Genomic DNA, 16521 nt, shown 5'->3' with positions numbered 1-16521 from the left:
CTTGGGGTTGATTTGAATTGAAAAACCCAGGGCCATGTCCCTTCTTCATTTAAATGGCCACCCTATTTCTGAAGTAGGGCATTGTCTTCAAGGGCCTCAAATATGCTCTTCCTGACTAGGGTGGGGTAGTCCTGGTGGGCTCACAGCTGCACTGGTGTGAGAGCGCTCCACTGCACCTTTTCACTGTTCTGCTTCCTTGCTTTTCTTTACTCTCAGGGAGATGGCCTTCTCGGGAATCTACAAGCTAGATGATGGGAAGCCTTACCTCAACAACTGCTTTCCAGCCAAAAATCTGCTTCGGATGCCTGAGGAAGGTCAGGTGACTTCCCTAATTGGTACCTATCCCTCACACCCAGCTCATGCTTTAGAATGTCTCCCACACCATTCCTTCCTCTCCAGCCCCTTCATTACTGTTACCTCCCCTACCCAGCCCTATCCCCCCAATATATCTTCCTACAGCTGACTTGGTGAGCTTTCCAAAGTGCTCATCTGACCATAATGTTCTGTTCCCTTGTGTTCAGGGACTCCTCATTGCTGATTCCTTAACCTGGCATTCCGTGTCAAGTCATTCTTATCCTCTGCTAGCTATAACCACGTTCCTTTATTTATGTCGTGTTCCATCATCTTCTCTCTTCACCTAGCTTTTTTTACTTACCCAGAACATCCCAGCTCTCATTCCAGTTAGCCAAACCTCTTGCATCCCACAAAGCCCAGCTTTTCCCCCACTTCTTCCAATAGGCCACGCCTGTCTACCCTAGCCCACAGTTCCTATCCTCATTTGTGAGGTGTCATCCTCTATGTGTCTTATAAATAAAATGGCTTAAACTCTTAAGGATTGCTCTACAAAGTAGTTTATCAAATATTTATCTAACTGAAAACTCCTCTGGGTCAAGGACTCCTCATAACACTGAACAGACCCTATAAATGGAACACTGTCTACAAGTATGGGTTCACTGGATTAGGTTTGTTGCTTTAAAAGCAAAAGAGAGCTCCTTGTTTACTCCAGATGATGTGACTTGCTGGTCATTCTGTACATGGAATATTGGAAGAACCTTCTCCTCCAGTCTGTCTTCCCCAGTTTTATAGAGTGATTTCATTTTTCACATAGAGACCTTCCTGGCCACCTATCTGTTTAAAACCCTCTTATGGAGGTATCAGTATGAACTCATGGTTACACATGCGCATGTGTGCGCGCGCGCACACACACGCACACACAGATGGACAGATACAGCAATAGAGATGTGTGTGTGTTAGTATACATACCTGTATTTCCTAGTTCGATGAGAGAGCCTAGAAGCAATGACACCTCGGTAGCAAAGAGCATACCTGGCACCCATATCTTGGTTTCTAAACACCATTCTCCAATAAAAGGAACCAGGACACCTCAGAGAAATGATTGTTTGCAGGTCTTGGGCAGGGAAAATACAAGTTAAGCCTGGAACGTTGTGTGATGCCAGAAGTAAAGAGGTACTCAAAAAATGATGGGACATGTCAAAGGACATGGGAGACAACTTGAAGGAACTCCCAATCACCAAAGCTGGGACAATTTGAGCAAATAATGATGGAATTGGATTGTAAACCATAGAATGAATAAATACTCATGAGTCTATACTGATTAATAAATGTTTGAATACATAACTAAGTGTGGGAGAAGGAACAGCTTTTCCTTATGGTAAAATTCTAGTTAATATATGTAGAAGAAATGAGGAAAATAGAAAATCACCTTTAAAACATCACAGTAATAATTTTTGAAGGTAAGAACCATCTATGGATGCTAAAACTAGTGGGTAAAAATATGATAAGAAACAGGACATTTGTATAACCTCAAAAGTATCTCCTTCAAGATATTTATTAATTTCAGAGGGAAAAATAGTAATTTCACAGCAGAGACATCAGGCAGACACCACCTTAAGCAAGTGATCAAAATTAACATCACCAATAATAAGACATATTGACCTCATATACTCTGATATGCACAGCATCACTTCTGTGTTAGTCTTGCCAAAGTATAAAGCCTCAAAGTAATCCTGAGAAATCATCAAAGAAACCCAAATTGAGGGATATTTTACAAAATAATTGACCAGCATTCTTCAAGAGTGTCAAAGTAATACAAGACAAAGACTGAGGAACTGTCACAGACTAGAGGAGACTAAGCAGACATGATGACTAAATGCATTGTAGGATCCTGGATTGGCTCCTGGAACAGAAAGGGGAAATTAGTGGGAAAACTGGTGGAATCTGAAGAAGATCTGTATATTAATTACTAATATTGAGCCAATGTTAATTTATTGGTTTCAATAATTGTATTATGATTGTGTAAAATGTTAACATTAGGGGAAACTGGGTGAAGGCTGTATAGGAACTCTGTGTACTATTTTTACAACATTCTGTAAGTTTAAAATTATCTCAAAATAAAAATTCTTTTAAAAAAACGCTTCTGTGAATCCCCTTCCTGCTAAAAGTCTACTTCCTTAAACTCGAGCTCCTTATGCTAATCCTCAAGACCTGTATAATCCAATTCTGCTGACCTCTTCAGCCTCATCTCTTTTCCCTCATGTTGATCTCATGACATACTCTGGGCCTTCCTTCTTGGCAGCGTTGGGGGTTTTGACACCAACTCATGTTGGTTTCTCCAGGAGTCAGGACTATGGTGACTGGGACAGAGAAGAACAAAAGTCCATGTCCCAGATGGTGGCAGCCTTGGGAAATGAGGTGCCTTGTATGTCAGCCAACACTAGGGACAAGAAATGGCTCACGTGAGACATATGACAGGAACTGCATCCAAGGGGAAGAATTAGCAGCAGTGGTCACGTGAGCCAGAGCAAGCCCCTGAGCAGTATTAGTGGGCTATGTGGGCAGCGAGTGAGTGGTCAGAGGCACCAAGCTGGTTCCCACAGCTCTCTGCTATTCCTCTACATGGTCCTGATCTTTCATGCCACCAGATGTTTCTTGTACTCTTTCCTCTGCTCAGGCTGCCTGTTTTTCCGTCTCCTCCTGGTGACGTTTTTCAACTTACTAAAGCTAGCTCGAGCCTAGACTGGTAGCTTCCTCCTCTGGGCTTCCAAGGTACCCCCTATGTTATTGAGCTCTTTTGGGTCAAAAACCAAATGAATTGCCGTTGAGTTGGTTCTGACTCATGGTGATCCCGTGTGTGTCAGTAGAACTGTGCTCCACAGGTTTTCAATGTCTGGTTTTTCAGAGCTTGTCTTATTCATCCCCATGGCCCCAGCTCATGGCATAAAGTAGATGATCAGAAAAAGTCTGAATGGATGGCTCTGTGGGCATGGGGCAATGGCTAGAGCTCTTTTAGTCATTCATTGAGTAACGCTGACACTGACAATATGGTAAGCTCCGTGCAAGTCCTGGGAATACTGAGATGAATGGACCAAAGTCCCTGCTCTCATGGAGCTTCTGCTATGGGCATTAGACAGTAAATAAGTGAACAAGTAAAATAATTGCAGATTGTTTTGAGTGCCAGGCTCTCAGCCATGATGAAAGACAGAACAGATTCCAGAATGCCATGCTTTTTGTTAGGTGGGCTTACTAGTAAACTCCATATTCTTCTTTTTGCTTACATGCATTTTCTAATTTTTCCTACAATGAACATGTATTATTTAGGTTTTTTTTTTTTTTTTTTTTTTTTTTAAGTAACAAATGTTCTATCATTTTCTTATCCTGAATTCCTAAGATAACCTTTCTCCTGTAATGATGGAATCCATGGTAAGATCTGGGAAGATGGAGCCTGTTGAGTTGAGGTCAGGCATTGGGCTTTACCTGAAAGAGAACAAATGGAGGAATAGCTGACTGGCACAGGAAGCATGATCAGCTCTGCTCATGGAGTTGGGGAAGGCATCACAGAACAGGAAATACTTGATCTGGGGTCTTGAAGGAACAATTAGAGTTTGAGGACAAAAGTATGGAGGAAGAAAGTTTGAGTCTTAGCCTTTTCATCTGTAAAATGGGGACAGTAACATGCCCTTCATTGGGTTTTTGGGCCAATTAAATGAAATACAGCATGTAGAGTTCCCCTCCCCTGCTCTACCGGCACAGCGTCTGGTACATATTAGGTAATAGGTGTTATAGACAATTACTCTGTACTTGCACTAGTTGTGGCTTTAGAGGAATTTGCCCCTTTCACTCTTCGGGTCTTCTCAACAGGCCGAGGACACTGGTTAGTATCTCGGAAATCCAACCTCAAGAAGAAGCCCAAAGGCGTGAATGAGGCACCAGCTGAAGGTCACGAAGACCAGAAGAAGAGTACTTCAGAGGTTGGGGGAAAGAAAGGGTCTCAGCGGGAAAACCGAAAGGCTATTCCTGGACACGTCCTGGACCGGGCTTTTCTGGTGAGAGTGAATACATCCTGGAATGGCTGGCAGCATCAGCTGATGACTGTCCTAGTGGGGAACGAGGACTTGCCCAGCTCTGCCCTGACACAACTACCTCCAACCCACTCCATCTTCCCACTATTGGAGTGATGTTGATAGATTGAGTACAGCCAGGATGATGAAGGGACACAAAGCTTTCCTTACAGGTGGAAGGATTGTAGGAGACCAGTGTGTTCATACCTCTTTTCACAACCACCTTGTGACATATATGTTATCATCTGTATTATATTGTCACCATTATGCGGATGAGAAAACTGAGGCCCTCAGAGATAATTTGAATTGGCCAAGGCCCCATAGCTAGTAAATAGTTGGGCCAGGATTAGAACCCTGGTCTACTGACTTCAGAGCCATATCAGGTAAAAACTCTTAATTAAGTTAGGGGGCAAGGAGGAATATGTTATGGGGAACAGTCAACTGAAAATTCCGTTCCAGCTCCTAGTAGAGTATAGACATTCCTACTCTGCTTTACTCTGGGGAGATCTCTCCAGAGCAGGCAGGACTGGGGAGGTCTGATCTTTCACAGCCTTTTTTCCTTTTTAGTGTCTGGCTAAAAGCCAGGGGAGCTGATCAGACATTACCCAGCGCCTGGGGCAGGCTTTATGAGGAGGGCTGGGTAGCTGTCTTAGAGACTGGCCAGGTAATTTCACATTTGCTCTCTGCAATGCCTTGATGGCTTTGTAAAAACTCATTTTGTAAATTAATATTAATGTGCAGTTCAGTTCTCATAGCTCCCTAAGAAAAACTCTCTGGCAGCCCATTTTGTTCCCAGATTCAGCTTATGGTTCCCAAGAGACTGGTTTTTGCACAGATCAAATGTTAAAGGAGAGTTTGAGGAGGCAGTTCGTCTCATTTCACCTCAAGTGGGTAGTGTAAGCTTTTGGCAGAGTCCTGTGGAATTCGTTTCATTATTACGTCGACTTCTCATTGGGGATGAGGAGGAATAAAACAATTTACCTGTTATTTCTATAGTACTGAGGAGGGGCAGACACACTTCCACAGGGGTCGTCTTTTTCCTTTGTTTCCAAATACATATGCGTTCCCACATTAGAGATGACTTGTTAACCGTGTTGCCACTTGGTGGCCAATCTTTGAGTAATAGTGTTCCCACTTGCCTGTTGGATAGTTCCACTTGAATGTTTCACTGTCATCTCAAATTGAACTGCTGCACCAATCCTCTTAAACCAAGTCCCAAAACATATCTCCTTTCAAGTGTTTACTGTTTCTGTGATGGCACTGCTGTCTGTTCAGTCACCAAGCTAGTGACCTGGGGTTAGCCTTGACTCTTGCTCCCATCCTCAGGCCCTGACGCTTTTATAAAATAGTTCTTGAATCTACCTTCTCCTCATCTCCAGTGATATCACCCTAATCTGGGGCACCATCATTTATTGGACTAATTCATTAACTTCCTAACTAGTTTGAACCAAATTAGGATGCTTTTAGCCGCAGATAACAGAAGATAATAGACATATATTATTTCACATAAATAGAAGCCAGAGGCATTGTTATTCCAGGGTAAGTTAATTTGCTGATTTAATGACATTTGCTAAGCCCCAGGTTTCCTCAGTTTTTCGGCTCTGCCATTCTCAGCATGCTGACTTGTCCTCTTGGGATGATTGCCTTCATGATCCTGAGATGGCTGCAGCAGTTCCAGTCATCACGTATAGAGAATAACATCCAGGGGTAGAAAAGGGATTTTTGCTGTCTTGTGCCTATTTTTAAAAGTAAGAAAATGCTTCCCAGAACCGACCACCTCTTGCTCCCAGCAGCCATTGTCTCATTGGTCAGACTTCTATCATATGTCCAAACAGTCATTGGTAGAGGGAATGAGACCTCCATGATTGGCTCAGACAGGTCAAGACATAGCCCTCAGAGCTGGGCTAAACTTACCAGAAGGACATATCTACTTGGAGAAATGTAAATAAAATTGAGGTTCTTCAACAAGGAAGAAGTAGAGAAATGGCTGTTAGAAAGGTAGTTAACAATGTATGGTACACTGGTCTCTCGCCTTCCTCTCTTTTGTTCTTATCCTTTCTATGCATAAGAGACATAGCAATTTTCACTAAACACAGTCTGATTACATCAGCCCCCTGCCTAAAAACCTTAATGTCTTTCTGTTGGCTGTGAAATAAAATCCACACCTTTACAGAGCAAACATGGAACCACGACTAATGACTGCCTTTCTAGCCTTGTTTTTCATCCTCTCAAAAGCACCTTGATTTTTCTTGCCTCGGTAGCCTGAAATACCTTCACAATCTCTACCACCCATTTTCACGGGACCAATCCCTACCCAGCTCTTAGGTCTCAGCTGAAGTATTACTTCCTCAGGTAAATATTTCCTCACTTCCAGACTGAGGTTGGGATCTCCTAATTTTGTCTCCTGTAGCATCTTGAGTTTTTCTTTTAAAATCTTTGTCATATTTATAAGTACTTGCTTAATACTTGGCTTCCTGTGAGATTGTAAGCTCTTTGAAGGCCTAGAATGTTTCTGCTGCTTCTTCATTGTCTTCCCAATATCTAGTTCTGTGCTTAAATATAATAGATACCATAAGTAAATGATTGACAGAAAAGGGAATGAGGTTTGAGTAAACAGAAATAGAAGCTTCAAAGTTGGGGGTTCCTTCTTTTTAATTTTGAGAGGTGACATATAGTAGTTGAAAGAGCACAGAGCTTGGTGATTACAGATTTGGGTTCAAACCACAGATCTGTAACTTATTAACTGTGGGACCTTAGGCAAGTCACTTAGCCTTGGTTTTTTATCTTAAAAATGGGGGGGATAAACTCTATGTCAAAGAGTTTAGTTAGGATTAGAAGAAAGTTCGTTTATATATTTAGCACAGTACATGACCCAGAGTAGTGCTCAATAAATATTTGGTGAATGAATGAATAAATGAGCAAGCAAACAAATTATGACCCTGTATGCAATTGCCCAACGAGAAAAAACAGAACAAAAAATAGAAGATAATAGAAGATAAAGCCCCAGAAACACAGACTTTTTAAAGGGCCTGGTAGAGGAAGTGGAGCCCAGAAAAGACAGAAAAGAAACAACCATAGAAGGATAAATTACCCTAATAACCTCGTAAAGTCTGTATTACTTTCCCCATTTTATAGATGGGAAACTAAGACGTGGAGGAGTTGAAATGGCAGCTTGGTTCTGAGCAACTCAAAGCCCATGCTCTTTCCATTATACCAAGCTGCTGTCCTTAATGGAAAGTCATTTGTTGTCTTAGAAAATTATATGGACTTTGTTGGGGCTTTGAGAGCTAGAGCTGATTCTACTCTATGTTCAGCTGAAGCACCACTGCGTGAGGAAGCCATCAGACCTGTGCAACGTTAATGTGAGCAGCCTGAAGTTCTCCAAGGTAAGACCAACCAGCAAAGATATTATTGGGGAGAGTTGGACCTGAGATGGTACCTGGCTGTTCTGGTCTGTCCGTTGTACCTCTAGAGTCCCTGAGGGCTAGAAATCTGTTCGTGTGAGAGGAAGGAGGGTCAGAGAAGGATTCACTGAGTAGAAACAATATTCAGCACAAAATTTGCTGTAAATTTGTTATTGCTGTTGCCCCATGTGAGGTGAACTAAAGAATATAGCCTTATGAAATGGTTTTGAATTTGCAATAGAATTTTGTTGGGGGCATGGTTGACTATGTGACACTGAGTTCCCGTTACAAGAGCCTATAGGAAAATTTCTTTTCAGGTTTCATAGCCAGGAATGGTTGGTTCTCTTAAGAAGGTGGTTTGTCCTTAATTCACGGGGATTGTGACTCACGTAACGGATCATGTTTCTTTCTTCGCATTGGCTGATAGGCAGTTTGGTGGCAAATTTGTGGCAAACCATTTGCCAGGATATTGTGGCATATATTCTGTATAAAAACTACTCTCCTGGTTTGTAGGCCTTCCATGGCATACCAAGAGAGATTGCTTGTATGAACTAGTCCTATGGAGTAGGGTTGTGAGCCACAGGATGGCCAAATTAGTGGTGAAGCAGACTGCTTCTTAAGATGGTTCTGCTTCACTTCATTTAGCGCTCGTATTCTCAGAATAGGAGCCCTGGTGGCGCAGTGGTTAAGAGCTCAGCTGCTAACCAAAAGGTCGGCAGTTTGAATCCACCAGCTGCTCCCTGAAAACCCTGCATGGCAGTTCTACAGTTCTACTCTGTCCTATAGGCTGTCTATGAGTCGGAATCTACTCGACAGCCATGGGTATTCTCAGAATTAAGGAGCATAGGAACAAGTCAGCCATAGAAATGTAGTCATCTGGGGCTGAGATGCCTTCCAGAACAGGCCAGCACACTGATCCACAGAGATGTTAATACATAGTTCACATATAACTGTGAGACAAAGCAGAAGATATCAGGGGTCTCTCTCAGTGCAATTGTTGAGGATATTAACATGGGCTGGACAAAACTCAGCCTCCCCTCTTCACTCACCCACTCACTGACTCATTCACTCACTCACACACCTCCCCACCAACATTACTGAGGCCCAGTCTGGCTCTGTGCTGTTTACTGAGGGCGCAGAGGTGGCTCAGACACTGCCCTTCTACCCCTGGAGCACATAGTCTAGTGGGGAGGGAGGAGGATGGGCTTAGGCAGAAATGGAGGTAAACACATAAGTAGACAATGACTAGTTAATGCAGTGAATGAGGGAAGCAGGAGAGCTGTGTTAGCTCAGAGAATGGGCCCCTAACTCAGCCCTAGACTAGGAAAGGCATCCCAAAGAGGCTAATACCTTAGCTGAACCCCAAAGTATGACTGGGAGCTTGCTAGCCTTGAGGTTACTATCTAGGAGTGTCCATGCTGTTCTTTCCCCTGGGGAAGTGGTGAACACCATCAAGTTACAAACGACATGTAGAGGCACCCAAAGAGTGTGAAACAAGGTTAGCTATTTGTTGTATGAAAAGTAGGCTCAGTCATTACAGGCAGCACTTTTGCTAAGTGGCACCCAGTTTAGGGGTGAGAATGTCCTAAGGCCTATATGGCCCATGCCAGGCTTGGGGCTTAGTCCTTCTAACTAAAGAAGTCCTTCAGGGAAGGGCTGAATTCTTAAAGGCTTAAATCATAAAGGAAAATGTTTATAAAGTTTAAATAAAATTAAAAAGTCTAACAAAAGGCACCATAAACAAAGACAAATGATAAGTTGTAGACTGGAGAAGATATTAGCAATTCATATAACCAGAAAGGATTTGGATCCAATATATTTAAATAATGCCCACAAAGCAATAGAAAAAAATAATAAAGTACCCAGTTGAAAAGTAGGCAACAGATACAAATATGTTAGATCGTAGAGGAGTGTACATAAAAAGCCAATAAGTATAGGAAAAGATATTCAACCTCACAAGGATTTGGGAAAATGCAAATGAGATGCCAGTTCACAGTCATCAGATTGGTAAAAATCAAAATTTTATACTGCAAGGATTTGAAGAAATAGGAATCATGAACAAGCAAACAAATTATGACCCTGTATGCAGTGGGCAGAACTGTGAATTGATTTAACTACTTTGGCAAGCAGTGTGGCCTGATCTAGTAAAACTGAAGATGTGTGTTCCCTGTTGTTGTTAGTTGCCTTCTAGTTGATTCCAACTCATAGCGACCCCATGTGTGCAGAGTAGAACTGCTCCATAAGGTTTTTAAGCCTGTGACCTTTTGGAAGGAGATCGCCAGGCCTGTCTTCTGAGGCATCTCTGGGTGGGTTCAAATCGCCAACCTTTTGGCTAGTAGTCGAGTGTTTAACCATTTGTGCCACCCAGGAACTCGTGTGCATTCCCTACAACCCAACAATTCCCCTTCTAGGTATATCACTAGAGAAACTCTTGGGGTAAAGAGGCATGCACAAAAATGTTCATTGCATCATCATTTGTAATCACGAAAAATTGGAAACAGAGTATGCATCAACAGGGAATGGATAAATAACTCGTAATATACGCAAATGATGAAATACTATAGAGCAATTAAAATGGATGAACTACACCTACATGTATCAACATAAGTAAATCTCAAAAGAGCTATGTGTATCAACACAAGAAAACTTCAAAACAGTGTTGAGTGAAAAAGGCAAGTTGCAGAATGATATCTACAATATGATTGTATTTAATATAAAGTTTTAAAGCATGTAAATAATACTCTTTATGGTTTGTGGATATACATATATGCAATACAAGTACAAACGCAGTATGGGGATGATAATCACCAATTCAGGATAGTTGTTACCCACAGGGAGAGAGGGAGAAGGATGGAATTGAGGAGGATTGCACATGGAATCCAAACCAAAAAAACCAAACCCATTGCTGTTGAGTTGATTTCAACTCATAGCAACCCTATAGGACAGAGTAGAACTCCCCATAGGGTTTCCAAGGAGCAGCTGGTGGATTCAAACTGCCAACCTTTTGGTTAGCAGCCTGAGCTCTTAACCACTGTGCCACCAGGGCTCTGCAGATAGGATAGGGGGATTCAACTCTCTCTAATGTCGTATTTCTTTAAAGAAATTTGAAGCAAAGACAGCAAAATATTCAGATTTATTAAAGCTGGATAATGGTTACATGGATCTTCAGAGTGTCATTCGCTATACTTTTCTGTACATTTGAAATATTTCAGATAGAAAAAAAAGAAACATGAAAGTACTTGCAGCCCTCAACAAAGGACTGCTTTAGGTCTTTGTTTCTTCTGACAGCAGCTCTGAAGCTTCATCAAGACTTCCAGGCAGACAACTAATCTTGTGTTTCTTCTAAAATACCTTCCTACAGGCTAAGGAGAAGGACTTCAAGCATTTCCATTCCGTTGTTTACATCAATGCCTCAGAAAACCTGCTGCCTCTGGGTAAGCTTTTTCTTTCTGAAAACTACCTTCCACCTCTTGGTTGGCACAGGCATTCACTAATGGTAGGATCTGTCTGTTGCTCCATCCATGACTGACCGTGAATTTCCTTTTTGGAGTACAATAGGCTGGTACTGGAGAACAGAAAGACCTGGATTCCAGCCCAGCCCTAACACTGTCTACTTAGAACATTTTCTGTGAGCTGCTGCTTCTCTATCTGTAAATGAGGATAATTCCCTTCTTTTCTTCCTCCCCTTGCAGGGTGCTTTGCAGACTCAGGTGAGATAGGTGTATAAAAATGCGTTTAAGCCAGTTAAGAGTTTCTTATAAGGAGCGTAAAGCCTTATGGTTTATTCAGCAAATCCACAGCGCCCCCTGCTGGGTGTCAGGACTATGTGATGGTTGGCTTTTAGGAATGAGCGCATCCAGTTCCTGCTCTGGTGAGCTTATAGTTTGGTGGGAGAGATGGGCTCATACACAGACAGTTATAGCAGAATGTGGTCAGTGTAATGACAGAGAGAATCAGAAAATGCTATGCAAGCATGTAAGTGGGGCTTCAACCCAGGCCAGGGTGTCAGGAGAGACTTCTGAGGAGCACTTAAGCCGAGACCTAAAACACAAATAGGAGTGACTCAGGAATTAGATAGTCAGAAGGCATTTCAGGCCAGTGAAGCAGATGTGGAAGAGCAGTGCCTAATGTGGGAACCTAAAGAGTCTTTGTATATTTGTGAAGGATGCTTGTGGGAGAGAGTTGAAACTAGAGAGGTTGACAGGGCCTAGATACATCAAGGCCCCTGAGTGACTTGGACTTTATCCTACAAGCAAAAGAGAGCCATGGAAGGCTTTTAAATAGAGAAGCTCAGTGGCAACTGTGAGTAGGATAGATTATAAGAGAAGAAGACAGAGGCCAGGAAACCTGGGAGACTGTTTCAGTTATCCAGGGGAGGGAGGATGAGGCCTGAACCAGGGCTGTGGCAATAGGAGTGACAGGGATGGAGAGAGAGGTTCAGGAGGAGTTAGAAATAACAGGACTTGGTGACTGATGGGAATGTGGGGAGTGGGGAGAGGAAGGAGCCGAGGGGATTATTACTGACATAGAGAGAAATAGGGGAGAGGCAGGTTTGGGGAGAAATGGGATGAGTTCAGTTTTGAATGTATTGAGCTTAAGGAAGGTTTTTTAAAAACATACGATGAGGTCCTTGTCCTTGAGGAGACAGTATGGTCTGTCAGGAGCATGGGCTTAAAATATAAAGGTCAGTGTTATTGTTGACTGCCATCGAGTCTATTCCAACTCATAGAGACCCCATGTGGCAGAGTAGAACTGCCCAGTAGGGTTTTCTTAGCTGTAGTCTTTACAGAAGCAGATCACCAGGTCTTTTCCCACAGAGCCGCTGGGAGAGTTCGAACCACCAACCTTTCAGTTAGTAGCTGAGCACTTAACCATTGCACCACCAGGGCTGCTTGCATAAAGGCTAAAAGACATATGAAAAGATGCTTAACCTCAATAATAATTAAAACATCATCAAGTTACTATTTTCTGCCTGTCAAACTTGGCAAAAATGAAAAAGACTGATGACAGCCAGCATTGGAAGGGAAATGGGTACGCTCATAATCAAAGGGTGAAGGTATAAACTGGTGCAACATCTTTGGAAGGTAATTTGGCAATGTCTCTTAAAAATTTAAAACAATCATTGCCTTTAATATAGTAGTTCCACTTCCAGGAATTTTTTCTACAGATATATACCTGCACAATGATGCTCATCGGAAACATCCTGAACACCCACCAAGCAGGCTTTTTACTAGCCTCTACTGAACATTCTGACTTACAGGACTACCATAGACCACCCTTGGCACGAGATTCACTTAGAAGGCTCCCAGTAGTCCCACACAGTATGCCAGCAGGACAGCATCAGGACTGCCTCTTCAGTGGAGCCTTCACAGCAATTTATGTAGCAGTCCCCCTCCTCCCTATCCCCTCCTCCACACCCACTCCCATGTGTCAGCTCTGGTGAAAGGCAATGAGACTTTCATTGGGTGGATGCAGGAGCCACCCTGGCTTAGAAACCTCATGCCCCACAGAAGCCAACATCCCTTGTAACACTCCATAGGCAGAGCTCCTAGAATTCCTGCAAGGGACATGTTCAGTTACAGGAGTCACTGCTTGCAGGGAAGCTCAAAGCTTTGGCGCCCCCTTCAGGTATTTATAGTTCATTTATAGTTTCTCCTAGTCCAGATGCAATTACCAATTTGGGATCATTTTTACCATAAGCAACATTGCCTAGTAACACTGTTAACTTAGCATTTGTTTCAGGTTACCAGGGGAACAGGGCTAGAAATTTAACCCAAGGTCCAGTTCTCATGCAGAAGGGGAAAAGCTTGCTTATCTTTTATCCACAGAGCCTAAAGGCCATCAACAGGGGAATGATTACATAAACAGGGTATGTCTATACTATAGAATATAATTCAGTCATTAAACATATCTGTATGTTTTAACATGGAAAATCTTTTAAGTCATACTGTTAAGAGACAAAAGCAAGTCACAGTGCCATGTGTATAGTATGATTCCATTTTTGTAAAAAGTGTGTATGTGTTTCAATATACACATGAGAAGAAGTTTAGCATGTTATACATGAAACTTTTAATGGTTATATCTGGGTGTTGGGATTAAAGGGAACTTTTATTTTTCTGTGATGTTTGACCTTTTTGTAGTGAACATGACTTACTTTTGTAGTCAGAAATAATAAAGATAAATTTTAGGTGGGTTTTGCAGTCTGGCTAAGAGTCAGTCCTTAGCTCTTCTACTTACCAGCAATGCCGTTTCTAGCAAATCACTCAGCCTGGGTGAGCCTTGGTTTCCTCAGCTGTAGAATGGAGATAATAGTTCCTATTTTTCAGGGTTGTGAGAAAATTAGAGGCCATGTATGTAAAGCACCTTATGAAGTGTCTAGCCTAACTGAGAAACCCAGTGAATGGTCTTTGTTAATATCTTTCTCTTTTGAACTCCTTTGCAAGCTGCAGATTCTCTCTTTCTCTTCCCTGTGTAGAGGCATTTCACACGTTTCCAGCCCTAAAGGAATTGGAGCTCGCATTTAATGGCATCAAAACAGTCTACGTGAAACATGGAGACTTTCAGTGCTTAGAAGTAAGTTGGAGGTAGGGAGTTTTTGGTGCCCACCTGTTCTGTGAGGAATAGATGTAGAGTTCTCTAGTGATTATAACTGTTTGGAAGGGGCTTTCTGAGTCTTTGCAGCTAGTCCCTTGCCTCAGGGCTGGCCTCCAGGGAAGGTGGAGGGGCGGAGGCTGTGGGTGGTGGTGGTGGCAGCAGGGACAGCAAGTAGATAAGAATATATCATGCCTGTGGCCATGGTGGAGGCAGTGGTGGTTCAGGGGTAGAATTCTCACCTTCCATGCAGGAGTCATGGGTTCTATTCTTGGCCAATGCAGCCACCACCCCTCTGGCAGTGGAGACTTGCATGTTGCTATGATGCTGAACAGGTTTCAGCAGAGCTTCCAGACCAAGACAGACTAGGAAGAAAGACCTGACAATCCAAAAAATCAGCTAGTGAAAACCCTGTGGATCACATCAGTTTGATCTTTTTGTTCATGGTGTGCATGGGGTCCGCATGAATCGGAGGCTGGCTCAACAGCAGCTAATAACAACAACATGGCCATGGCATATGGTCCTGGAAGATAAATGCCAAAGGTCATGTCCAAGGGAGTCTGTGCAGAAAAGTGAATTTAAACAGTGTCATAGGAAGGAAAGTTTGAGAGGCGATCTGGATCCAGTAATAGTTGAGGGGTCTTGGAGATAAAGAGCTAGGCACAGCAGATTGGAACAGCTGAACTAGAATCATTATGGACTGATTCCAGAGACCTATTCTGGTCTGAGTGAGCCATATGGGTTCCAGTGGGCTGCCATAGGGCAGGCCTGGATATGAATGTGAAATAAAATAGGGCTCTTATGAGTTCTACAGCAGACTCTTGAAATTTGTACATCCACAGATGTCTCCCAAGCCCCAGATATGAGAATATAATGAAGTCTGGGTTCTTGACTTTCTCCTAAACTAAATTTCTCATCATTTGTCATGCATTTTCCATGCATGTCTTCATACTTCAAGTTTATCACCTCTTCAGCTTTTATGAAAGTTTTTTCTCTCACTTGGGGGCCACTTTTCACAAAGGAACAAACTTTTGTCACTACCCGAGAGTCACTTGCACATGTACAGAGTAGAAAACAACAGAGCTGGAGCAAGGTGTGGGCTGGGCGTCTGGGCATGCTCACTCACTGAATGATGAGCTCTTCCCACACGCTGGCCTTAGAGTAGACGTGTTTCGGATTCAAACCTCAGCAAAATGTCTGCATGTCATGAGCCTTTGAAGTTGACTCCAAAGTGTTGGTAACTTGAGTGATTTCATCTGCAAACACTACGGGTCACCTATATCTCACAAAAGCCTCACTTACCCTGGTCTTGTCAGAGAAGGAGACCTTCCTCAAGAGTGAATTTTTCAGAGAATTGACACCCATTATATGCCAAAGTTTCAAAGTTTTAACCACTTGAGATGGCAGTCTTCCTAAAATGGATTATGTGTCCTTGCATTCTTAAAGCATATTATACTGAATGTAATGATACCTTATCTCCATGGTTTCAAGTCACATTGAGGGTAACAGTGATCATTCTAACAGAACAAGGGGACAGTGTGTGGTTTAAAATCAGAAAAGGTGTGCATCAGAGTTGTATCCTCTCACCATACTTATTTAGTCTGTATGATGAGCAAATAATCCAAGAAGCTGGACTAAATGAAGAAGAATGCGGCATCAGGATTGGAGGAAGACTCATTAACAACTTGCGATATGCAGATGACACACCTTGCTTGCTGAAAGCAAAGAGGACTTGAAGCACTTATTAGTGAAGATCAAAGACTACAGCCTTCAGTATGGATAACATCTCAACATAAAGAAAACAGAAATCCTCACAACTGGACCAGTAGGCAACATCATAATAAACGGAGAAAATATTAAAGTTTTAAAGGATTTCATTTCACTTGGATCCACAATCAACACCCGTGGAAGAAGTCAGGAAATCAAATGATGCATTGCATTGGGCAAATCTGCTGCAAAAGACCTCTTAAAGTGTTAAAAAGCAAAGATGTCACTTTGAGGACTAAGGTGCGCCTGACCCGAGGCATGGTATTTTCAGTCGCCTCATCTGCATGCAAAAGCTGATCAATGAATAAGGAAGACTGAAGAAGAATTGATGCCTTCCAATTATGGTGTTGGTGAAGAATATTGAATATACCATGGACTGCCAGAAGAACAAACAAATCTGT

General features: G+C 42.5%; 1 protein-coding gene across 2 annotated transcripts in view; it reads left to right on the top strand.

The window, feature by feature from the left end:
* The first annotated feature begins 220 nt into the window (after nucleotides 1–220).
* The window catches only part of XRRA1 (X-ray radiation resistance associated 1), a 49778-nt gene continuing 33477 nt past the window's right edge, over nucleotides 221–16521 (top strand). For both annotated transcript variants that reach the window (XM_004381969.1, XM_023736565.1), the window contains exons 1-5: nucleotides 221–314; nucleotides 4159–4343; nucleotides 7673–7720; nucleotides 11124–11196; nucleotides 14238–14335. In XM_004381969.1, the coding sequence (XP_004382026.1) occupies nucleotides 221–314; nucleotides 4159–4343; nucleotides 7673–7720; nucleotides 11124–11196; nucleotides 14238–14335 (498 nt within the window). The remainder of the gene's footprint in view (nucleotides 315–4158; nucleotides 4344–7672; nucleotides 7721–11123; nucleotides 11197–14237; nucleotides 14336–16521) is intronic.

Source organism: Trichechus manatus, unplaced genomic scaffold (genome assembly GCF_000243295.1).
Source record: "Trichechus manatus latirostris isolate Lorelei unplaced genomic scaffold, TriManLat1.0 scaffold00088, whole genome shotgun sequence".
Lineage (NCBI taxonomy): Eukaryota > Metazoa > Chordata > Mammalia > Sirenia > Trichechidae > Trichechus > Trichechus manatus.
This window is presented reverse-complemented; position numbering and strand designations above follow the sequence as displayed.